At 42.5% G+C, this 25,376-nt stretch overlaps 1 protein-coding gene across 1 annotated transcript in view; it reads left to right on the forward strand.

Moving 5' to 3' along the window:
- The window catches only part of HTR2A (5-hydroxytryptamine receptor 2A), a 28,671-nt gene extending 5,794 nt beyond the window's left edge, over positions 1 to 22,877 (forward strand). The window contains exons 2-3 of the mRNA XM_086481949.1: positions 1,179 to 1,379; positions 21,650 to 22,877. Coding sequence (XP_086338075.1) covers positions 1,179 to 1,379; positions 21,650 to 22,449 — 1,001 coding nt within the window. The 3' untranslated portion in view covers positions 22,450 to 22,877. The remainder of the gene's footprint in view (positions 1 to 1,178; positions 1,380 to 21,649) is intronic.
- The last annotated feature ends 2,499 nt before the right edge of the window (positions 22,878 to 25,376 follow it).

Consider the following 25,376-nt stretch of genomic DNA (forward strand, 5'->3'; position numbering starts at 1 on the left):
GAGGGGAGAGCAGTAGATGTTTTCTACCTCAACTTCAGCAAGGCTTTTAACACTGTCTCCTACCACATCCCCATAGGTAAGCTTAGGAAGTCTTTTAGATGGTGGACAGTGAGGTGAATTGAGAATTGGCTGAAGGACAGAGCTCAGAGTGTTGTGATCGGTGGTGCTGAGTTCAGCTGGAGGCATACGGCTAGTGGTGTTCTAGCCAGGGTCAGTACTGGGCCCACTCTTGTTCAACATATCATCAACAACCAGGATGAAGGGACAGCGTGCACCCTCAGCAAGTTTGCTGATGACACAAAGCTGGGAGGAGTGGCTGACACACCAGAAGGCTGTGCTGCCATCCAGTGAGGCCTGGACAGGCTGGAGAGCTGGGCAGAGAGAAACCTAATGAGGTTCAATAAGGGCAAGTGTAGCGTCCTGTACCTGGAGAGGAATAACCCCACGCACCAGTACAGGTTAGGCGTCGACCTGCTGGAGAGCAGCTCTGTGGAGAAGGATGTGGGAGTCCTGGTGGACAGCAAGTTACCCATAAGCCAGCCATGTGCCCTTGTGGCCAAGAAGGCCAATGGCATCCTGGGGTGCATTAAGAAGAGTGTGGCCAGCAGGTCGAGGGAGGTTCTCCTTCCCCTCTACTCTGCCCTGGTGAGGCCACCTCTGGAGTAGTGTGTCCAGTTCTGGGCCCCCCAGTTCAAGAGGGACAGGGAACTACTGGAGAGAGTCCAGCGGAGGGCTACTAAGATGATGAGGGGACTGGAGCATCTCTCTTAGGAGGAAAGGCTGAGAGACCTGGCTCTGTTTAGCCTGGAGAAGAGAAGGCTGAGAGGGGACCTTATCAACGCTTATAAATTATTGATAGGGCAGGTGTCATGAAGATGGGGCCAGGCTCTTTTCAGTTTCGGACACAAACTGGAGCACAGGAAGTTCCACCTGAACATGAGGAAAGATTTAATTACTCTGAGGGTGACAAAGCACTGGAACAGGCTGCTCAGAGAGGCTGTGGAGTCCCCTTCTCTGGAGGTATTCAAAACCTGCCTGGACGCCATCCTGTGTGAACTGCTCTAGGTGACTCTGCTTTAGCAGGGGGGTTGGACTAGATGATCTCCAGAGGTCCCTTCCAACCCCTAACATTCTGTGACTCCGTGATTCCTAGCTGATGTCAACTTTCTCTTGTGCAGGATACGCATGGCCTCTACCTACAAAGCTCTGTGCTGTTTGGATCTACTTGGACGTGCTTTTCTCTACTGCCTCCATCATGCACCTCTGTGCCATCTCACTAGATCGCTATATCGCCATTCGAAATCCCATCCATCACAGCCGGTTTAACTCAAGAACTAAGGCTTTTGCAAAAATAATTGCTGTTTGGACTATATCAGTTGGTAAGTGAGGCAATATTTCAGCATGTAATTGCAGATTTCTAGCCTTTGATAGGATTTGACATATATATTGCAGTCTAAAACTGTATTCTCTGCCTGCAATATTTTGCTTGCCACAGTCTAAGAAGTGCTGTAATGTAGTAATTATGCAATGGAAATGAACGACGACAAGGGGAAATGGTGAACTGAGCAGCACTGTCACTCAAAGAATATGCATCAGTGATAGGACTACTGGGTTCAAGTATGTTTTAAAGATGTGTTTATTTCCCATATTGATTATCCATCATTACCTTAACATCTGAAAAGATAAAATGATCTAAACTGAAAAAAAGGTTTCCCTGTTTTATGTAAGTCAGTTGTTCCCAACTTCTTGTTAGGGTAAATTGCTTAGGGATGTTTCTCATGGGCAGATCTTTTCTGCCTTTCTCGGTGTGTTGGTTAGGGTATTTTTGCATCCTATTTAGGAGGCAATAGATACTCTGTGTACACCATAAATGAGAGAAGTTTCCCCACAGGACAGTTCAGAGTTGCAGCCTAAAATAGGTGCCATGAATGACTCTCTAGATGAGTCTCTCTTTGCACTTGCAAAACAGAGGCTTGAAACTAGGCATAGGATTGCCACTCTTCCATTCCTGTGGTGGCAGCACCCTTCATCCAGAGCAATTTTATGGCAAGGGAGGTGGAAAGAGCTTAGGGTTTGATGCCACCAGGGATTTCCTCACATGCCTGGTGGTTCTCAAAAGTGTTGAAAGCACAGGTCCCTTTCAGCTCATCTGGTTTTGTAGACACCCTGAGCATCGGCAGCTCATTTATTCAGAAGCAGAAAAAAAGTCACTCTCTTGCCCTGGAAGAGACGAGTGTTGCCAGCAATCAAAGGTAATTAGCCGCTTCCCTGACTAATACAAATTATTGCAAGTGGTAACTGTAAACCATTACCATTCTTCCAAGGGGAAGGAAAAGATATGATGTCTAACACTGCTGCCTGCCTGCTGCTTTGAATTGTCTCCTGACCTCTTTCTTGATCCTGCCTCAGAGTCTGAGAAAATGCAGTCTAGGAATTTTATGACCTAAAATAGCTGTATCTTCTGCTGCGCAGCAAGAAATAGTGGGAGGCCTCTCTCAACAGGAGGGCAGTTCTGCACCCTCCAAGACATGGTGAGGTTCAACAATATTTTGTATGGCTCCAGGGTGCACTCAGCTGATCAGATGTAGACGTCTAGCACAGTCCAGGTGATCTCCACCCTAAAAATACCTAGCTCTCCACTATAAAGGAAGACTAGAGCAACTCAGATGTAGATATCTTCATTTAGATTAGATGAATCATACCTTATATCTCTACAGCAACATTTTTATCAGTCTAGTAGAAAACATATGACTTGCTTTGTCCAGTTTTTCCAATCTTGGACACTGTTAAGTGCAAGCATTTTTGGTGCATTCTCCATGTAACATAAAAAAGTCAAGCATTCCTTAAATTTGTACGTACTGTGTTTGTCTGCATTTGTGTGTGGTGCCTGTACTTAATGTGTGTGAAATTACTGTCCTTTTTAAACACAAATAATTTCGCAGAATGATCAGAATGACCATTGCAGGGGCAAACCAATGATCCATGCCGTTCAGCATCTTTCCTTAGACAGTGGCTCACTGCCAGAGTGTCTGAAATAGCTCACTATTAAAATGAATCCAGGAAGAGATTATTTAAGCTCTATTAGTTAGAACATGGTTTATGTCCTGTAGCAGGAGGGTTTAGTTCTTTGATATCTCAGTATTTAATTTCAGAAGTTAGGACTATTATTTGCAGTAATAACTGATAAGAACTTACCCATTGTAAGTAAAACACCTTTCTCCTCTCTAGAGAATTTTCTTTTAGCCGTGGTCAGACAAGCCACAGATGTTATTTGTTATTACTACAGCAAGTGATAGCAACATGGTCCCTATTTATATAACTGAAAAATACAACTCCTTATTCTATTGGAAAGGACTCAAGTGTAGCATGAGTGAAGAGGACAGAGTTCTGCTTTACTGAAGATGGATAAGGACACATGTAAGGGAACGCTGGATGTTAGGAAAAGAGGTTTTTTCTCCGTCTCATTCACACGTCACATCATCAAAACAGCAAGTAGGTTAAACAGATATAAATTAATTCAGGCAAGCACACTGAGGTATGCAGGAATGAAGTGGTGCTGAGCTGGTTAGCTAGTCCTGGGGAAGCAAAGGGCATGGGGAGATGAGCTGAAGGAAACCAGATCCATTCCCAGCCTGACAACTGTGTCATGAATGAGCTCTGGCACATATGATGTGCTCCAGAGGACAGACAGGGAAGCAAACACACAGCAATCGATAAAGAAGCTGCTGAACTAGTCATGCCAGCCTGAACTGAGTTTGCACCATGGCATGTTGCTGTAATAACAGATTAAAGAAAAATGCCAGGATTATAAGGAGCCTTGATAGATCCCAGATCACTCATGTAACTTGCTGTCAGTCGGTTGTTGACCCTATCTCTCCTGATCTGCCATGATCCAACTCAGAATAGATAGGAAATGTTTCTGAAGAACGAGGTGCTTCCTTTATCATTTACTAACAGGATATGGTTTCTGAACAAAGAGGTGCTCTATGTATCATTTACCAGTCTCCAGGCTCTCAGTGCTACTTAGAGTGGCAGGGCTGTAAATTATTTAACTTTCTGCATTTTCAAATAGCTACAGCTAGCACAGACAGAGCCGGTGTCAGGCAGAGTGTGCTCTCCACAGTGCGCGGTGTGGCTGCCATCTCACTGACAAATTCAGAGAGGTGAGAGTTTCTCAAGGTTTTGCTCTCCATCCTCAGCTAGATATCCTTTGATTTCCTCTTGCTCCTGCAGTTTGCAGCTGAGCTGGTGCCCTGCAAACTTTCATGATGACGAGACAGAAGGTAAAAAGCAAGAGAAAGAAATGAAAGATGTCATGTTCCCCTGTGCAAAGGCTCGTTTTACCAGGGGAGGAGAGAGGACCTTGCCGACCAGAGACCTTCAATAGCCCCTTCACTGTCAAAATTCTTAGTCCATCCTCTCACACAGCCTCCTTCAATGACTGTTTTACCAGGCTGAGTCCCAAATTGTTTGTGTGGCAGTATCCCAGGCTCAGGCCATCTTTGTAACCCTCTCTGAATCTTTTCTAGTGCTTCTTGGAGACGTAGGTGGCCAGACCACAAAATCAAGACATGGACACAACATGAATTCGTGCGGTGTAGCAATGTTTTTCGCCTTGTTCTCAATTCTCACCTTAATAAGCCCTACCTCTCTTTCAGGCGTTAGGACCGTCCCTGCACACTGAGCTCAGTGACTCCAAAATCATAGAATCACAGAATGGCTTGGGTTGAAAGGGACCTTAAAGATCACCCAGTTCCAACCCCCCTGCCATGGGCAGGGACACCTTCTACCAGACCAAGTTGCCCAAAGCCCCATCCAGCCTGGCCTTGAACACTGCCAGGCAGGGGGCAGCCACAGCTTCTCTGGGCAACCTATGCCAGCGTCTCACCACTCTCTTCATAAAAAATGTTTGTCCTCATGTCCAACCTAAATCTACCCTCTCTCAGTTTAAATCTCTTGCCCCTGGTCCTGTCACTACAGACCTTGGCAAAAAGTGTCTCTCCATCTTTTTTATTATCCCCCTTTATATACTGAAAGGCTGCAATAAGGTCTCCCTGGAGTCTTCTCTTCTCCAGATTAAACGCCAACTCTTTCAGTCTTTCTTCACAGGAGAGGTGTCCCAGCCCTCTGACCATTTTCACAGCCCTTCTCTTTTTCCTGAGTAATAACAAATAGTTTTACATATTTAGATAGGGTTCCCCTGAACTAATGTGCAACTTTTTGCTTATTAGCACTGAATTTTGTCTGCTACTTTGGTGTTCATTAGCTGAGATTTATGAGGACCTTCTGCAATCCTCTACAGCCAACAGCTGTGTGTCACCAGTACATTTACCCAGTTCCAACGTCCATGCAGACAGGTCACGTCATAGATGGGCTGAAGAGCACTGAGGAACAGAGAGGGCTGTTGGGTGCTACCTTCTACTGCCCTCATTGTGGAAACAAACCATTCAATTCTACCCCTTGTTTTCTGTCTTTCAACCCACTCTTTTTCTACAAGAGAACCTTTCTTCTTCTGCCATTAGAGTTTAATTTTTTTAACAGACTTTGACAAAACAGTGTTTTCAGAGCTTTCTGGAAATCCAGGAACATTACATCAGCTGGATCACCCTTATCCACCTGCTCACTGACTCCTGCAAATAGTTCTAGCTGATTTGTGGGGCATGCAGAAGTTCTTCTAGTGCTTCCCAATCTACCCACACCTCTTTTGTGATGACTTCTAATTTACCTAAGTAATAACACTTTCATTCACTAAATCTGAAATTTTCCTTTTGTTCACTAAATTCACAAATCTATTCAGTGAATTTGACCCAAAGACTAGTCAATCAGTGGTCTTCCTTCCATTGGCTTCAGTGATATATAAAATATTTAAAACCAGCATAAAAAAGTACAGATAATTTGATTTACTTGACTTCTGAAATCTTCATTTTCTTAGTTAAAAAAAATAAAATTGTACTAACATTTGGTTGCAAGTTGCTTTAGTGGAAGAAGAGGATTTAGCCAGCAGCCTTTCTTCCACTAGACCATGTAATGCCACAGGCAATTGGTTTAAAATGGATTCCAATTACTGTAACAGATTCTAATCGTGTCTTTAATTCTTAAATCATCCAGTACCCAGAGTGGCTAGATAATTAGATTATTTGTAGCTGTTGAAGGCAAAAGCCCATTAAACCCTGAAAATTATTCCATTTGTTTTAAAGCACAGAGGTCATTACTGGGAACAGGTGTAAAAAAGCCCAAGCATTTCCCCTTCCCAGAAAAATTAAAGATGAATTTTGAATTTTGAATAGCTTTTAACTGGAATCTATAGAGTTGTAAATAGAGTCTATGCTGAAAAATACAGGTAAAGCATCTTTGAGTCCTAAGTGGACCTAAGAAATTTATTGCTCTGCAAGAGGCCAACAATGTTTCATTCCCTCCTTTAAAAATCCTTGAAAGGGCCACATAAAAGAACTACAGCCAGGAACGTTAGGCCTCAGATATATATCATTCCTCAGTCCTTATTTTTCCCTATTCCTCTCTTAATGGTCTAAGCAATGTGAAGTTTGATGAAGCCCACTTAGCTGAGTTTTCTCTTCTCTTATCATTTCTTACTCAGCCTACCCATCTGTTCACTGCCTTCAGGCAGTCTCTGCTCTCCCCAGTCACTAACAACTTCGATTTATTCAGTACTTTTCATGCAGAAAACAAGTCCAAAGTGGAGCTGGATGAAGCTGGTGAAATATCTGCCATTGCATAACTCCCTCAGAATTTTGCCATTGCTTTCAAGGCTTCAAAAATACAGAAATACTGTAGCATGAGAAGCAACATTCTCCAACGTGTAGGGTGCAAAAAGTTACCTCCAGGTGTACAAGACAAGCCCGGTGCAACTGGGCCCTCTGACAATTTGGCAGTGTGAAGCTTTATGCTGACATAGAAGCTTACACCTCCTTCCCAGACAGCTTGAAATCTATTTGTGTGAGTCCCTGCTGTCCTACAGAGTACAAAGGGCCAGGGAAGTAGCTGGGATTGGGAGAGTGCTACTACCAGTACCTCTGGATTGTGGTTTGTTGACAGCTTTGGCCTCCTTCAGCTCACTCCATCTGCCAAGGACAGCTTTCATTTGAAAGTCCCTTTTACTGTTTTCAAAAGGCACAAATAGCCAAGGGGCTACAGTCTGGGAATCCCTGTTCCGGATCTACCATATCCTCCATTTCTTCCAGATGCCATGCTTACAATTTGCCAGTTCATTCAAGTCTAATTTAGGGATGGCTTGGCACAGGAAAAGATCACTTGTTATAACATGGAATATACTGCCAAGATACATAAAACTGCAAATAATTACACACAGCACTGTACTCCAACAATATAGATTTAAAGTCGAGCACCTAAATTTGGAAGTGCTGGAGCTAAACTTGAAATATCTGCTACACTACTCTCTTTACCATGTAGTCATTCACTTTGCTTCCATTTCTTCTTTTGAAAACTTGGCTTTGCATTCTTAGCAGTATTTGTAATATTTCCTTAGTTAACATTTCTTTTTTTTAATCATATTCATGAAATCATCTGCCAGAGAGTGAACATACTGTTCGCTCTTTCCAGCTGGAGGATCTCAAGGGCAAACATTGCATGTGTTTGGGCAATCCCCTGGGGCCTTTTTCATTTGTGGATGTAGATGCCACCATAAGAATAAAATGCCATAAAGATGTCTAAAATTGCGACACAATATACAGAGAAATTTACATTAACTATAATGAAGGGCCATGGAACAAAATTTCATAAACAAAGTATTAGACATTCATCACCATCTCACAGAAACAGGATCTTCATTGTATTATTTTATAAAGACACAACGTATGAAGCTCAGTAGTCAGCAACAATTATGCCAGTAGAAAGCTCATTGCCATACTAATGACTCCACCAGCAGTGACAACTAATGAGTAAACGAGCACTTTGTGCACACGTTGTCCGAGGGAAGTTAACATTCAGTGCTGTGACGCACATTTCCGAGTTGGCCAGCACATGTATTTTGGTTATGAGACATTACTTAAAATAGTTCTGAGAAAGAGACATAAATATCGTATTTACATTCTTCATTGGTGTATGTTATTCCCGTATTTCTCATGTAACAGAATACTTTGCTTGATTTGTTCTTCCCAGAAGAGTGAACAGATCTCATCCACCAGGCCAACAGCTTACGAAGACATATCTCTCTTTCATAACTGTGAAGGTTAAAAAAGCTTGCATTTTGAACTTCTATACATTTTTTTCATTTTCTGACAAGGAAGTGTTAGTAACCTTACATTTGTCTTTATGAAAAAATGCTCAAATGAATGGTAACGATTGAATCGCTTTCTAAATTCTCCAAATTTGGAAACACAAAGATAAAGAAACAACATGAAAATCCAAAGACATTGATCACCCTGGCATACATCTGGATGGGGAAGAATACATTATACCACCACATGCATATTGTCAAATGAAGAATAATCACTATATATACATTTACCATCTTCTTTGTGGAATTGCCTGATTATCAGAAGGAGATTAAGGTTTTTGCCTATGAGAAAGGCACACACCCATTTTGTGAGGACTTCTTTTGCAAGAAACATTCTGCTTTATGGGTGAAAATAGGAATGAGAAGTGGTCACAACATTAATGTGTAGCTTTTCTTTCTGCTTTGGTTTTATATTTAAGGGCAACTCTGTTTTTAATAGCAGAGCTATGTGGAAAGAACTTGGTTAGTCAAGGTATCAATGACAGAATTTGTTCATTGTCTTTTTTTTTTTTAAAAAAAAACCTTGTCTTTGCCTTGAAGACCATAAGTTCTCCTTCCTCTTGAAGATATTGGCAAAAAAAGCATTAAGTTCAATTGGACCAGGCTGGTCCTATTATCAGATTTCTTTGAATGAATAAGTAACTGTTCACTGCTGGCAATATGACATATAATCAGTCAGCCTCTCTTTGTAGGATACGTCAGAGCAAACAGAATGTTTTAAGAAAAAAGGCAGTAAAGTACAGTACCAATTATAAATTATTCTTCCTTCTCTGCAAGGCTACGTTTTTTAGCCAGTCATGTACCCCGCACAGTGTGAAATACATACAAGAATCCAGAATGGATTCCCCATCCAGTGGGGGAAGGATAGGCCTAAGTCCTACTGTAGGATACCCTTTTCTGCAGAAAGTGCTATGTGAGGTGTTGCAAAATGCAGAAAGGACGTGTTCACAGGCCTGGTCTGATCTTTTTCTAGCAGGCCTCTACAAGAGCACATGCTCAAAAAGGCATCCTATATTGACCAAGAAATTACTTGAGCATCTCTAATCAGACGAACTAGGATTTCTACATAGCAGAAACCACATGCAATATAAATGAGCAGAAAAGAAGTGCACAAAGAATCATGTTGGGATTTATTAACTTTGTCATCTGTACACTATAATTGCATCTAATCGCTTTCTAAATTAGAAACAGTGTTGTTAAAGTAGCACTGTATTGCATTAAAAAAAAGTCAAGAACAAAGAAATTTTAATTAATTTTAAAATTATACAGAGGAATTTCAAAGATTTATTTATGTATTTTAGAGAATTAAATCTTATTTAAGACAGATTTTGCATTTTATGACATTAAGAAAGAGAAATGTATCACAGAATTCTGTTTTAAAATGAATTCCTTACATTTACCCCAATTAGCAGGAAAACTGCAAACTCTCGCCCACTCAGGCTGCAACTAACTTTCCCCATGCATCTCCTGGCCCGTGCCATCGGCAACATTTCTAAGCAGAAGCCCAGCTAATAAAAGTCAGGGGTTTTGTCAGAGCTGAAACAACATATTTCTGACTACCTGAAACAAATTAAGAAATACCTGTCAGCTAGGTTTTTTTTTTCTATGATGTCCTCCAGAGCCACTGATGGAAAATAGGCTGTCAAACTCCTATGACATCCTGAAAGCAGGCTGAGGCATCACGATAAAGGCTCTCTTTTCTACCTGATCAAAACTGGAGCTGTGTATTTCACAGTATTCAGTCCTGCATTTATGTTGCAAGTAAATCACACCCACTGGGAAGTCGTTTCCTTTTGGTAGAACATAACCCTCGTTATGATTTTGTATTTGATTGGCATTTTGAAGTGTCAAATTGACCTCTATTGCTGGGATCATAGACTGAGCTGAACCGTGAGCATCCCACAATAAATACTATTGTAGTTTTAGGTCTCTGGTGCACTGAGTGAGCAGCGTAATTTTCTCCTTACAAGAGTAAAAGTGCCAAAAAGTTTTAGGTTGAACATTCCCAGGTTAAAACCAGCCCCGCCCTGCATACCACTGCAGGACCTGAGGAGGTCCCTCCAGCATTCAGAGTAGCCATTTCTTTTTGGAAGGGCAGTTCACGTGTTTATTTTTCATTTTCAAGGTGGTTTGTGACGTTTAGCAGAAAGAGAAGCCTAGTGATTGTGCTATAGCACCTACCTAGATACCTGTAGATGGGAAACATGGCAGATATGATCTACCACTTTTTCATCGCTTCTTCAACTCTGCCATCTTCTAAGTTTGACCAGGGCACTGATTGATTTAACACAAGAGCAGTTCAGCCAGGGTGAAGGGCATAATCCACTGGGTGGGCAGTGAAGTATAAAGCACAGGATCCTGAATCACGATGTTCAGACCAGGTCTCTAAACTGCTTCTCATTCTGTTTTTCCTTCCAAATTATCCATCACATCAGGCTACCTACCCCAGTAACTGTCCAGCCATTGGTGCAGTCCTCTTTTAAAACTAGTAAGAAGCTCCCCATTTGCTTAATCAGCAGCCTTTGCAAGCTACCACAGAAGGAGACAGGGAGAGACAAGATAAAGATCTGGATTAAAGTGAGACCTGGTCTGAGGTCTAAAAAATCCAGAAGAATTACAGTTTTGGTTGTCTTTGCCCTTCAGACTCAGTGGAAAACTGTTGCTAAAATAATAATAATAATAATTAAACAACTTATCTGATAGTTACATTCACTCTCCTTTTAAACTCACAATGAGGTCAAGCAGCACTGCTGGAGAAAACTCAGAGAGATACCAACAGAAATCTCTGTTCAGTTCAGTGGAGGATTAAGGCAGAGTTAAGTAAATTATCATCATTCAACAAATCATACCAAGTAATAATTAAAAGCCCAGAAGTATGAAAACTAGGATAGTAGAAGATATTGTCACTTAGCTCCAAGAGCTATCATATTAGTTGCTTATGATAGAGGAATATCTAAGATCTCTCCATAACTTCTAGCTTATTGCTACTATATATATTTTTGTAAGCATTACTGTGTACGTAGCATTATATGTACAGCATATAATAAGTCAGCCCTGAGGAGCCTTCAGGAGCTTCACAGCTAACATGGCAGACTGATAACGTGATCTGGGAAGATCCTGTTACAAACGTATGGTATTTCTTTCTTTCTCAAAGCACAGTTATCCCCAAATCTTTTCTCCTAGGAACACTGAACATTGCAAAGCCATCTGACATGGAATACCAAAAGGTCCTGTGCTAAACAGGGTGCATATCACAAGTGGCTGGAGTTGATCCCGCTTAGAGGCTCTTTTCCTTTTCAAATTAGCATATTTACCTAAGCCAGTGACAACTGTAAATTTGTAACGTCTTTTGAGTATCAATTAAACAATTGCTGCATGGAACTTAAAAACACCACTGCAATTTAAAGAACATTAACTGAGTACACAGAAAAGAAAAAGGGTGTTTGACCTGCTCTGCTGCCACAGAAGTAGCAGGTCTGCCCATCCAGGAGCTTTAGATGAGTAGCACCTCGTGTCTCTGCGCAGAGCTAGGCTGGAGATCTGTGGCACCTCTTGCGATTTTTCAAACTAAATATTCGGCTCTTCATCATAAGGTCAGTCACTTCTAATCAGTTCTAATGACCACAGATGAAGTGGTTACACAGCCATCATCAGCCTACATCCCCTGGAGGAGAATGTTAAGCCCATCTCCCTCCCGACTCCCAGCTGACAGCAGGATTATAGCTGCTGTCTGTCTACCTCGGACTTCATCTCTGCTCAGCCAGCATCCCCCAGACAAGCTGCTTCCTCAGCCTCCTGTCCATGCCTAGCCAGACATGGCCTTACTCTCTACTCTTTCACTTGGGGACAGTGCTAATTCTCAAACTCACCAAAGATCAGACTGCAAATAAATTGGTATTGTAAATAATCATGCAATTAAATGACAGGGTGGGAGGTCTTAAAAGCTTTTTATTGTTACATTACAAACCTCCCCCCCTCCTAGATTTTTGCAGCTTCAGTTTGATTTCCTCTAGGCACTGTGCATGTGACACACCATCATCTCTCCCTCCTAGCAGGCCTTCCTTGGTGGGAGGCAGGGATTAGAGTGCAGGCAGATGCGCAGAGCAAGCTGGAGTCCATGTAGAAGGGCTGGCACACGGTGCTCTGTGCCCTGTCAACCTCACTTGAAATACAACGCCACCATCCCAGCTGGGAGTGCTGGGATAGAGACCAGGGCAATGTGCAGGCAGAGGAATCCTTCCAGGAGACTTCACCTGACTCGTATGAAAATATAAATGCTATTGACAAATGAAAGAGCTACAAAACTTGCAAAAAACTCTGGTGCTACCCCATACCCTTTCTACCTGATGCACTTGAGAGCTGGCAGGACACATCCTTTGAGCTAACAGCTACAGCAGCACTGATGTATTGCCAAATCGTGGGCTAAAGGTTTCATAGCACTGGCCTTGTTCGTCTTCAGGGAACAGCCAAGGCTTGTGACAACCTAGACACACTGTTATAAAAACAAGGCTGATGTAAGCAGTGATGATTTCAGATCATGAAAACATAGCTTGTTACTCAGTTATTTAGAAAAGCTGGCAACTTAGTTGAGCATGTGCAGATGGGTGTCTGTGTCCATGCAAAATTAGTGCTTATTTTCAGCCCTGCTTCTTTTAAGGTGACATGATGTGGTATCCATGTGCCTTTGAGCCTAGTAGGATGTAGAGTACCTGTGCCTTTCCACTCCTTGTCATATTTCATACATTTCAAAATGCATCTGAGGTTGCAGATGGGTCTGCCCAACCTTCCCTTCTTTGGTCACTTCCCATGAGAACATAGCAAGAATAGCTGGCCTGAGAGAGGGCTAATGAGAAAGAGAAGCCTCTTGCCAGACACAAAACTAACCTAGCCCAGCTCCCAGCAGAAAAAAGTTACGACATCCATACAAATCGCCAGTATGGAGTAGAGTTTGCCCTTCTTTCAGTGCTCCTTCAGCATTGCCACTCTGATGCTAGATGTCCATGTGCTCTCAACATCATCTGGGAACCACGGGACCAAGCAGGGCAAAGGAGGAGCAATTTCATCTTGGACATGACATGGCAATGTGGTGCCAAAACACTGCTGAATCACTCCCATAAACATTTATTTGCCTTGTCTCTAAGGATGGGCTAAGTTTTCACATGAGGAACACGGGGATGGTGCTTTCTCAGGTGGACAAGTTTGCTCTACATGGCATGATGGCATGCTCGTTACTGGAGATCAGGTTGAGTGGGTTCCTCTGGGTCAGTAAAGAGGAAAAGTATTTTTAGCCATTATTATTGGCTTTTAACTTCCTGGACAACCTGGAGCTAAACAGCTCTGTCTGGCCTTCTACTGCAACAGCAAGCCCAGATGCCTTCTTGCCTCCTTCCCTGTACATACATTTATAATGACTTGTATTTGCACGGTTATCTACAAAAGGCAAAAAAGATTTACCTTTTATCTAAAAGTTGACACATTTATTGAGTATAGGGATGGGGTCTTTTGACAACTTTCTCCAGGCTTAATGCCACTGAAACATTCAGAATCAGACCACGAGGTCTCACCAAGCACAGTAAACAGGAGATTCATCGAATCCATGGGAGACCTGTGGAAGAATCTGGCATGTGGTACACATTATTTTGTTCTTTAGCCATATTGTGCAAAAAATTATTTACTGGGAGTTTGGTATTTCTTACTCATTTAGGAAAAGTTCTGTGCCTCAGTGGATATAAATGCTACAGTAAACAAGGAGATGGAATGCAAGTGTCATCTAAAAGAAAATTTCTGTATAAATTGATAAAGTCTTTCCGTTTTCTGAGGTTTCCACTGATCAAGAACATACTCTTTCTATTTGCTGGCCCTAGAGGTGAAGGTTTTACCTGTGGGTGTCCTGTGCAGCAAGTCACCAGTGTGCTTACTCTAAGCAGAAATAATTTTTCTTTACAAAGACAGAAGCACTGCAGAGCTTCAGTTAAAATGAGCCAAATTGCAGCCAAGCACCCAGGAGGTAATTTTCTGGGTATAACTACAAGCACATCAGGAAATAACTAAAAAAAATTAATAGTCAAATGGATACCAAGACTAGCTTTGGGAAGTGTGACTGCCTCCCTGCTTATGAAAGACCAGACAAGGCAGGACAGATTTCTCCAGCAATTTCTTACCCCTTGGAGGCCTCCCCTCTGCCCACCGCCCCCTTCAGCAGAAGGTGAGGGCAGCCTGTGCAGAGAGACCTGTTCTGGCCCTAAACTAAGAGGGTCTGGTTGCAACAGCAAGATTCTCTATGTCAGTTTGTTCAGCTGAAACCACTGCGGTCTGTCCACCATTGCTCCCTGCTGCATATATGAATGGCATAATCTGAAATCCCTAGTCCCTAAATCCTTTGTCAAAATACATTTCTTCAGGACATTTATAAATCTTTCATTCTTTCTTTCTAGTTATTTGGTAAGCGTAGACTTCTATACATCTCTGCTAATCCCTTTAGTGACTGGTAATTACACAGAGGGACAACAGCTCCTCTTGGTTTGAGATAGCTGTGAGAAGCCAACAAGTACCTTGGCAGAAGTACTGCCCAAACTGAAGATAATGTCACTAGTTGAAAAGCAAACACTGTGTTGGTGGAGAAGCTCCACTGACAATTGCTGTGCAAAAGGTTGTGCCTTCCTCAGATAGTCAGGCCTGGAAAACCCAACAAGGAAACAAGAACGACCAGACATGAAGGACACAGAACTGCTGTAAACAAGTCCTGCAGCATGGCTAAGAAAGGGGATTTGAGGTGTGTCTAGGCAGGAATACAACTAAAAGCCGAGAGCAAAGAAACTTCTTCCTGCTGTCGGATTCTTGCTGCCTGTAAGAAATAGGGCTGCATGCACATTTTGTAAGGGAACAGGATTATACCAAAGCAGCAAGCGACTTTGTCAGCGCTTTCCTCTCATAACTCAGCCCACCCTGGAGCCCTGGGTTTCTAATCAGTTGTGTCAAAAAGGGGAAACTGTCCTTCATTTCTTGCTCTGTCCTTCCTGTAATGCTCCTCTAATTCTGCTTCTATTTAATTTATTATCACAGTCCAACAAATTAATTTGCACAGGCACATCTCTGTACTTGTAAGAAATAGGCTTCAAGACTGAGAACATAAATGAGAAATATATCAGGAAGGCACTGAGTCTTTTCCGATTTTGTTTTCCTAAAGTGAAATAGACCACTTATGGCATTATATTATTGTAAATGATAATTTACAATAATTTTCTCACATAAAAATAATTAAATATATCTCCTACTAGGCTAAATAACATGTTTCCTTAGAGATTTCCTGAGCTGCCAAGAACAGTGCCATTTGAAAATTTATAGAATAATCTAATTATTACCTGGCACCCTCTACGTGAAGTTAAATATAAAGTAGTTTTCCTTTAAGTTGTATTAAATAGAATATGTATGACCAAATAAAATGTTCCGAGGGAAAGCTAGAGAAAATCAGCTCTGTGTGTGCCCTCGAATGAATAACCAGGTTTGGCTTATAGACAGCGATAAGGAAAATGCTTGGACCCACTCTGACCCTAGTCCTGCGAGGATTGCACCTTGGAACGCAGGAAGATGATGCTCCACCAGCACTGTGACTCACTTAGCTCTTGAGGAAATCCATCTGAAAGCAAATATTACATGGGGATTTGTGAGAGAAAGCTCCTCACCTACTCTCGCCCCCACCAACACACGTACCTGGTGCTAGCAAAGAGGCCCATGCTTGTCTCACAGGCAAGGAGAAATTCTAGCCCAGGACTTTGGGGACATTGCCACGCTGATTAGGAAAGGCAGAAGTTTTTTAACATTCATGCTAACTAGATGCAGCCTCAGATGGTGGCTCCCAAACCACCCAGAGTTTTTCAACATCCCCTGTCCCCAGGTGGAAATTTCTGCTTCTGCACTGTCACCCATCAGCAAACTGCACAACCCTGCTATGGGCAATGGGGCTGGCACTATTTGGGTAGCAACAACATGATAACGTGAAAGGTTTGTCATGACTGGAAATCAGTCAGTTGGGAAATAATGTTTTCAGGTGTATGCAGAAATCAGTTAAGTGTTTGCAGGTCTGGGGAAACAATGATTCCCATAACGGTGAGTGCCACACACCAAGCAGAGCCAGACTGAGTGACTCTTCTGTGGATGTTTAAGTGAAAGCACACAAGTAGCTATTGCTAAACTCCGGCTCCTGATATAAGCTTCAGACACATTTGCATCTTTGATACTCACATGAGGATATGGTCCACGGTCCCCCCACAAATAGCTCACTGTAGTTTGTGTTCCTAGAGCACGAAGACATCCCCACAGGACACCATGGTAGGCCAAAGGAATAAATATTCCTTTGTGCAGTTATTTCAGTCCAAAATACCAAAAATAATGTAATGGCTGTGTTGTACCAAGGCAATTTTTATACAATATGAAACTGAGGGTATGTGTTGTGTGCCTTGGGATGTACCATGTGAGTACACATCAATGGCTGTTTGTTGTTTGCTTGTGTAGATGCACCAAAGGAGGACATTATCTGAGTACAGAATAGCACCAGATACCAGGCATGGGCTTTTCTAAAGAAATTAGACCCACAGAGAGCTGCTTGAAGCGGAGACTAGCCTTCTCCAAGCAGCAATCCCTTCAGAGGTCCCCAGTGTCACAGCGCACTGCTGTGCAGTGGCCCACAATCTGGCCCATAACCTGTGTAAGTCTGAATCAACGTGACTGCTAAAACTTGAGCCAGGGAGGCTTTTTTCTTTTTCATGTGAAGGTGAACAAAAGTGCTTCATTTTGTTGAGAAACTGTAATGACATTTCTAAAAGGTATTTCCTATCCCTTGGACATTTATTAAGGCACATAGTAATGCTCATTTGTATTCAAATTGATTGAAATAGATACACGTGAGGTGAAAGAATGTGACTGACAGTTTCTGCTTGAAGGAGATTTCACGGAAGGAACCTTGACTTAATCAGTTCACTCTCCCCTCCCTCTCTTCATCCTAAGCAGCCCAAGTGTGCCACCCTGCAGGGTGTATTTTAAATTCTGGCTTTGATACAAACCCAGTTTATCTGTCCAGTTGAAGAGGTTTTGTGGCTGCTGTATATCTCCTAAGATTTGCAAGCTAGCAATGTATACCACTAAATCAACCTTTGTCAGTTTTACCAGGCTTTTTGAGAGAACAACAAGAAGGATGCTATTGCTTTACTTCTTAACCTTTGGTGTTTTCAAGAGCCTTTTGTCATTCTGAAGTTGTGCCCAAATGGTTGAGGTTTAACACAGGATTTATTACTCATCTTTATTGTTTGGGTTCCATTTTGCAGTTTATTAAAGTCCATAGAGTTTGAAACAGCCACCTGTGTATAAATCAAGCTATATAAATAAACAACCTTCTACCAGAGGAACAAAATATTTAGGGTTCGTCCTCAAGGGAAAATGTTCTGATATAAGCGTGAATGTCAAATGGAAACACAGTGGCTAATGTACCTCCAGTGCTTGGATGGATGCTCTCATTCTGTGCTGAGTGCTTCCTCGTGCCTCAGCTTAGTTTGATTTCGAAGCAGAGTAAGATAAACCATAAAAAACCACCTAGGGGATATCAAGACTTTTGCTAGACTGACCTTGAGATAGCAGGAGCCAGGGACAAGGAACGGGCAGCTGTTCTGTTACAGCCTTGCCAGGTTGTTTCCTCCATATCTGCTGTTTGCACATGGTCCATTTCCCAAATATCTGCTTGTCCCTACCTGGTAGCTCTGAGTGACCCTTTCTTGTGAAGCTGATTTTCTCCTCTTGACATTCGAATACACAGGCACAGCCTGTGTCTTCTTAAACCTCCACAGTCACCAAGAGCCGGGAGCTGGAAAGCAAGGACAGAAAACCAGCAAGAAATTATATATCTGAATCATCAAGGAGAAATAGATTGGTCAGCTTCGATCTGTAAAGAATTAATTCAGTCAGCTGCAATAATGCTAATACAGCTTAGATTGGGACTTTTTGTTATGTGTCTACAGGACAAGCTTGATCTTGACCAAACCTGAGTGACATGTAGGTGACATTTTTGGCCATGTGTGAAGCTTCCTAAAAACCCCGTCAAAATAGTGGATGTGGGTTGCACATGGACTCGCCTTTATTTCCAGTTTAAACAAGACTGCACTTAAATTTTGACCCTGTGTCCTCACTAGGATTTGCTATTCTCATGCTACAGAAGCCAGAAGCTACCTGTTGAAATGGGACAAACTCTGTTCCTTTGGGGAGGGGTGCAATAAGTTCAGTCCCTGTAGAGATATGAAAAGAGAGAATTGGGCTGGAAGTTCGTTTATTCTATGCAGGAATGCCATAATGTCATTCGTGGGATCCCTGGCATCACCTGAACTGAGGTGTACACATGAAGCAGGTTACAGCTGTCAGTGCTACCAACCCATGGTACCCCCGGTATTTTCAAACTGTATACAGGCCAGTTAGACGTGGCTGTAAGGGAATGATACCTTGAGTGGACATTCAGAAAAACTTACCCAACTAGCAGCACTTGCTACGGCTCTGATGTGAACAGCACTTTTGGACTTGTTAAAGGAATGACAAGGAAATGTGGAAACTCCGGCTACATTTCCAGTTTTTAAAGCCAGAAATATGGATTTAGATGTCAGTCTCCAGCAGCCGCTAACAACAAAACAAAGCAAGTGGGGAATTGCTGCCCTTGTATTTCGGGTGAGCAGCTATAACTGACTTTGGCCTTTTACTTGAAAAAGCTTGCAATTACACTAAAATTTTCCCCTTTCTAGTGCTGCTGCCTCTCCTCCCATGCCTCCCAATGCAGCTGAACCGTAAGGTCTGCAGTAATGAAAGGCATCTTTTACTCTGTCAATACCATTGTTTATTTTATCTCTGCAGCTCACACTAGGTCTTTGAATGAAACGAAAAAACAGCCCTGCTGTTATCAGTACAGGGCAGAACTGAACGGGAAACTTGTGGTATTGCTCTGACTCGTGCTGTGTTTTCATGTAGCTGAAGTGTAATGCTGGGAGGCGCTGGGTGCCTTCAGTATCCCTTCCACTCATCCAAAAAAGAAAAGGAACTTCAAAGCATTCCCCATTTCCCTGGATGTGTTCGGCACCTCATATTACTCAGTCCTGTCTGGACAGCGTGGCTCCTGCAAGTGATCTCTCCCTCCATGCAGTCAGACTGACTCAAAGCTTTCTAGGCAGCAGCTTTACTTAAGTCACTGGAGGTTTCCATCAGCTTGACCAGGAGCTGCCACACACTGCATGAGTTTGCATCTCACTCTCTGGCTTCTCAAAGCCCAAGTTCAAGCATTTTTAGGGCTTGTGTGGTCTTGGAACAGAAGCAGAAAGGGTAATACCACAAGCTCTCCACCAGCTTCTGCTCCGGGCAGATAAGAATGGTACTTCTGTAAATTGGCCCAAGGCATTACCATGACTCAGTTCAAAGCTGTGCAGATAAAATAAGCTACAGTGTGGTTAGAAAAATAACGAGCAGTGCTGTTAGAAAAATAAAGAGCCTTGTAGAACCTCCAGAAGCACCAAAAGAATGGAACAATTGAAGAGAATAATAGCTTAATATTATTATTACTGTGACTGTTTTGTACTGTGCCTGGAATCCAGATACTCCTTCTAGGACTGAAGTTGTTACACTGGGCACAGGAAATGGGTGAAATGAAGAGACAACTTGTTCTTTTAAATAGCTCCCAGCTTAAGCACCGGAGTGGGAAGAAGGGAAAGGAAGGGAGGTAGAGAGAGGTACCATTGAGGTGCTGATGTTGAGAGGATGAGTTTCATGACTCATCTGTGAACCAGTAACAACATTCTTGGGCACACAGGGGACAAAGTAGGGCACAGCACCATCCTCATATCGTAACAAATTCTTCTTTAATTACTTTTTTCTTCCTTAAAAGCCAAATATAGCATCTGGGATTTCTGTTCAAAGATGCAAAGGAGACTGAAGCTCCCAATTGATGCTAACTTTCACAGAAGTCAGGCATCTAGCTCCTTTTATCCAAACAGGGCTGCATTATTGCTCCCTGCTTCACAACTCCACCTCTGCTGTCTTCATAGCACATCATCTCTTTCACTGTCTGAACATTGCTTCTCTTGGAGAGACAGCATCTGTTTGCGGGGAGGGGAGGAGAGAAATATTGGAAAAAAACCCAAAACCAACAACCAAAGAATCAGCAGCTGTTTGATTTTGCTCAGACACTAGCAGCATTTGCAGAAGTCCCTGAGGAAATGGCTGAGTGAGCTTGAATCAAGACAGAGCAGTCCAAGGAGAATGGAGTTCATCACCTGGCCCTGCCATTCATGACAGGGCAAGGACAGAGCACATGCTCCAGGGGAAGACAAGGTTTGCACAGCTGCCGTTGCCTTCAGGGCTGTGCTTTGAGAGGGCAGCCTGTAGTGGCTGGCAGAACTGTAGAGAGACCTGTGTAGTCCTGCAGTGTGAACCGTACCTCAGGATGCCTCATATTGGTGTCTCTCAGTGCTCAATTGTCTCCACCGTTCCTCCAGCCATTGCTACGGAAAGTTTTTTTTAGCATTTAGACTGTGATGACTGCGTTAATGGAGATTACAGGGAGAAAAGAAAAAGATCCAATGAAAGCTTACTCTCAAACCTACCACAAAAATGTATCTTTCCTCCTAAAATCAGTATTTCACAACCCACTCAGAAACCAGTACTCTGAACTCTTAATCCTCTTACAAAAACCAGCCCAAGACCAATCTTAAGCCATGCCAGAAAAGAAAGACACAATGTCATCTTGATCACAGTTGATAAAAGCCTTTGCCAAGGTTGCAGGAACCAAGGAGCAAGTCTGGAGATCACTACAGGGGTCCATAAGGAGTTATGGTTTTGTTGCTACCAGGTGTCATGGGACAGTTGGATGGAAGCAAATGCGTTCTATCTGTGGCCGACTTTTTTTCTGAAGGAGAGGGGCTCAGATTAGAGCAATTGCAAAATCCCATGTAATGCCAGTGCTAGTCTTCCCCTGCCCTTCTTTGCTGGGAAACTGTAAATGTGGTGGCAGCACATATGCCAGAGCCTGGCAGATCACGGCTTAGTTCATGAAACTCAACATCTGCAAGACCAACAGTTCACAAGGCATTCTTCTTAGTGTGGCCCTAGTAAAATGTCACAAGAACAGGACTAGCGTTGTGCTGCTGCTGAAATATGAGCTGCAATATTTTGCCTTCCCCTGTGTAAATTGTTTGCTTTGTGATGTTTATCAATTGTGGCTCTACCTGTTATCATTCATTTGTGTCCTATAACTGCTAATTCTTTGAGAAATGATCTGTGTATAGCCAAGAGTGTTTTGTTCATTTTTTCTTGGAGATAGGAAATGGTATTTTTTATTATTGTGTTTAACCTTTTCTTTCTCTAATCCACCTTCAGGTATCTCCATGCCTATACCCGTCTTTGGACTACAAGATAACTCCAAAGTGTTTAAGAAAGGCAGCTGCTTGCTTGCAGATGACAATTTTGTCCTAGTAGGCTCTTTTGTGGCATTCTTCATCCCTCTAACCATCATGGTGGTCACCTACTTTTTAACTATCAATTCACTGCAGAAGGAAGCTACACTATGCGTAAATGACATTGGCCCAAAGACCAAGTTTGCTTCATTTAGCTTCCTCCCTCAGAGTTCCCTGTCCTCAGAGAAACTCTTTCAGCGCTCTTTGAACAGAGACGTGGGGACTTCTGGGAGGAGAACCATGCAATCCATCAGCAATGAGCAGAAGGCTTCCAAGGTCCTTGGCATTGTCTTCTTTCTGTTTGTTGTGATGTGGTGCCCATTTTTCATCACCAATGTGATGGCCGTAATTTGCAAGGAGTCATGCAATCAAGAAATCATTGGAGAACTACTTAACGTATTTGTTTGGATTGGCTACCTTTCTTCGGCTGTCAACCCACTCGTATATACGTTGTTCAACAAGACCTACCGCTCAGCTTTCTCTCGTTACATTCAGTGCCGCTACAAGGAGGAGAAGAAACCATTCCAGCTGATTTTAGTGAACACTATCCCAGCACTTGCGTATAATTCCAGCCAGCTCCAGCTAGCACAAATGAAGAGTTTGAAAAAAGAGGCAAAAATGATGGCTAAGGATTATTCGATGGTCACGATAGGAATACATCATTTGGATGGTACCTCCAAGGGAAGTATCAGCCCAGCAAACGAAAAGGTTAGCGGTGTGTGACAGTCGGCAGCTGCCATGACAACCACCGCGCGCATGCTGAAAATTCCACCTGGCTGTGAGAAGCTCTGATAGCTTAGGAATATCAGCCTGTTCAAGAGACCCTCCAATAACATCACGTACGCCTCATATTATCCTGTGGATGAAAAGCAGGGTTGAAATGGTATCAAATGTGCAATTTTTTTTCATACTGTACTTTGTCTGTTTTAAGCACAGGCTTTATGAAACTTATTTTTTTAATATTCTAAAGGATATATTTCTTAAAAAAAAAAAAAAAAAGCAATTTGGGGTATTATAACATGGGTTGTGAAGAAACATACGCATTTCTTTTCTCTTTGCAAATGAAAGCTAAGCTGTCCTTTGATGTCCTCGCAGAGCAGACTCCAGCTAGTTTGTCTTGCTACAAAGGAATTTTGTTATCATTAACTGAATGAGCACTTTATGGAATTTTAAATAAAATAACAGTTAATTTACTAATATATGTTTAAAATAAATTTTAAAACATTAAAGAATAATCTATTAAAATCTGTATAGATGAATTATATGGACATTTTGGTAATGGTGTTTTTATGGCTATTTTTTTCTTCTGAATGACCATTCTGAAATGTTACTGGGCTTTTCTGCCATTTGTTCTACAGTTCAAATTAGCAATCTTCAAAGTTAAATTACACTTGAATGATCCTTTGGTCCTACCACCATTTTTAACCTTTATTTCATGTGTTGTACTTTATTTCCATTCCAAAGTTTTCATCTGTTCTGCTTAAAAACTGAAAGTAATTTTTTCAAAAGTAATTATTGGGCGTGATTCCCTGCTCCCTCCCACTGGTGTTGACAAGGAAGTGAAGTGAGAGAAGAGTGGAAAATCAGGCACAACATTGCTAAATAATTGCAGGAACTATTCCACGTCCATGCCACTGTTTGATTCCAACAGAGTCTGATTTAAGTAATGCGAGTGGAAATTTTGCATGAGTAAATCCTTCAGTAAAAGGCTGCAGAGATCCTCGCTCACCATTTCTCTTTGGCTAAAAAGGCCATTATGAAGGTGTCCTTTTGGTTTTGTTTTAGGGCTGGTAGAGCCAGAATTATTAGAAAACCGTTACTTGTTCAAAATTGTTTTCCCTGGTTTCGCTGTTTTGCTGTTGTAGATTGCTCAGGAACCGTAGGTAGCTTGCACTATTAGGATTCAGCCTTAATGAAAAACGTATGGGCAAATGGGGCCCACCTGAAAAATAACAAGACTTACAAGCAGCACCGTATTTCACCTGCATAGCTCCAAGGGCAGAATACATTACATAAAGAACATCAAATACATTGCTTGATAGAAATGCCTAGTCATGAAACTGTTTCCTTTCGGACATCACAGACAATTTCTGAAGCCAGGGGGACTCTGCTGGAGAGCAGAAATATAAACGCTGCATCCACCTACAAAACCTAAATCCAAGCATTTGATTCGTTCCATGAATTTTGCAGCCATAATCATCATCAGCAGGATGTATTCCAGGTTCAGATTCTGTCCACTCTAAAAAAAAACCACCACCCACCCAGGAGCTGAACTCCAATGCCTTCATCAGTCCTTCTCTTGAACTTGTTAATTTTTCACAGGCCAATTAAATTTCCTCTAAAGTAAAGAAAGAGAGAGACAGAGAAACTGAATCTGATTCTAGCCTACCTGCTGGGGGTCTTTGGAAGAGGTAGTTTTCTAGGTTAAAATACTGATCTGTGGTAGAAGAGGACTTAAAATTTGGCTGAGTATTTGGCTGATTTTCAAGAAACTGCTTTTATTGCTCTCTTGCCATTATGATAATTAAATCTGCCAGTTTTATGAGCCGTTTCCTCCAATGTGGGGTAGGTCAGAGCCACCGTGCACATGTCACACAGGAGCTCTGCGTGCACATGGTGACACTGGCTCACTCCACAGCCCTTGGCCTCCATACCTGGGTCAAAGTGTCATGCTATAGCCCTGTTGCTGTGATGCCATACATGTCATCCATCAGCTCACGGCCATTAATGTTTTTCTCCCCAAAACTGGGAATTTAGGATCACCTGATAAATCAAGTGGTATAAATGCTGTGCTCACCAAGGTGGTTTATATGGTCTTTCTAGCTCTGGGTACACTTGATCACAACAACCAAACTGAACAGTTTCAGCAGAAGGAAAAATGAACTTGCTGCTCCTGCCTCCTTACGCACACCCTGCTCCCAGAGAGCGCCATGTGGGGGGTGCCACACAGGCACAGAGGGGATTTCAGGGGGAATCTGCTAAATGCAGCTGAGCATGAGGACCACCGTAATAGCAGGGGGGAGCAGTGATTTCCCACTGTTTCCTGATGAATTTGATATAGACCCTAAATCAGGGTCTTTGAGCGAAGGACAGTGGCCAGCTTGTATCACCTAAGGACAGCCAGGCAGGGGATGGAGCACTGATGGAGCACAAGTGGTCCAGGGCATCTCACAAAACAGGGTATTCAGGTACCTCCTGGTGTCCAGATGTCTCCACTCCACAACTGGAGTGATGGTTTTGAGGATTCACCCTTGGGAATGGGCACCCCAGGGAAGACGTAGGCAGTAATAAAACCAAAGGTCTTTCACAAGTAGAAGTCTGCGGCTCAGGATCTGCCACCAAACCAGATTGCCTTCATATGACGAATACTGACACAGGATTGAAGTTGTCTAACCCTGTGTGTGAAGGGAAAGGAAACACAGATGCTTCTACCAGTGGAGGGAATTGCCACGTTTTGTGCAATTTGCGCCAATCTAGATGCAAGTCTCCGTCCTTGCAAGAGAAAGAAGCAGACGAGACAGGCAGCTCAGCTCTTTTGCCCATTCGTGCCAGGGAGCACAGCCTGCCTGCGTTTTGTACGATGTAGATGGCACCCTCTACTTCTCTGAAGCTCATTTCCTCCCAAAACTCCTGAGGGTCTGGTTGCTGGT

Source organism: Leptosomus discolor, chromosome 1 (assembly GCF_034619465.1).
Source record: "Leptosomus discolor isolate bLepDis1 chromosome 1, bLepDis1.hap2, whole genome shotgun sequence".
Lineage (NCBI taxonomy): Eukaryota > Metazoa > Chordata > Aves > Leptosomiformes > Leptosomidae > Leptosomus > Leptosomus discolor.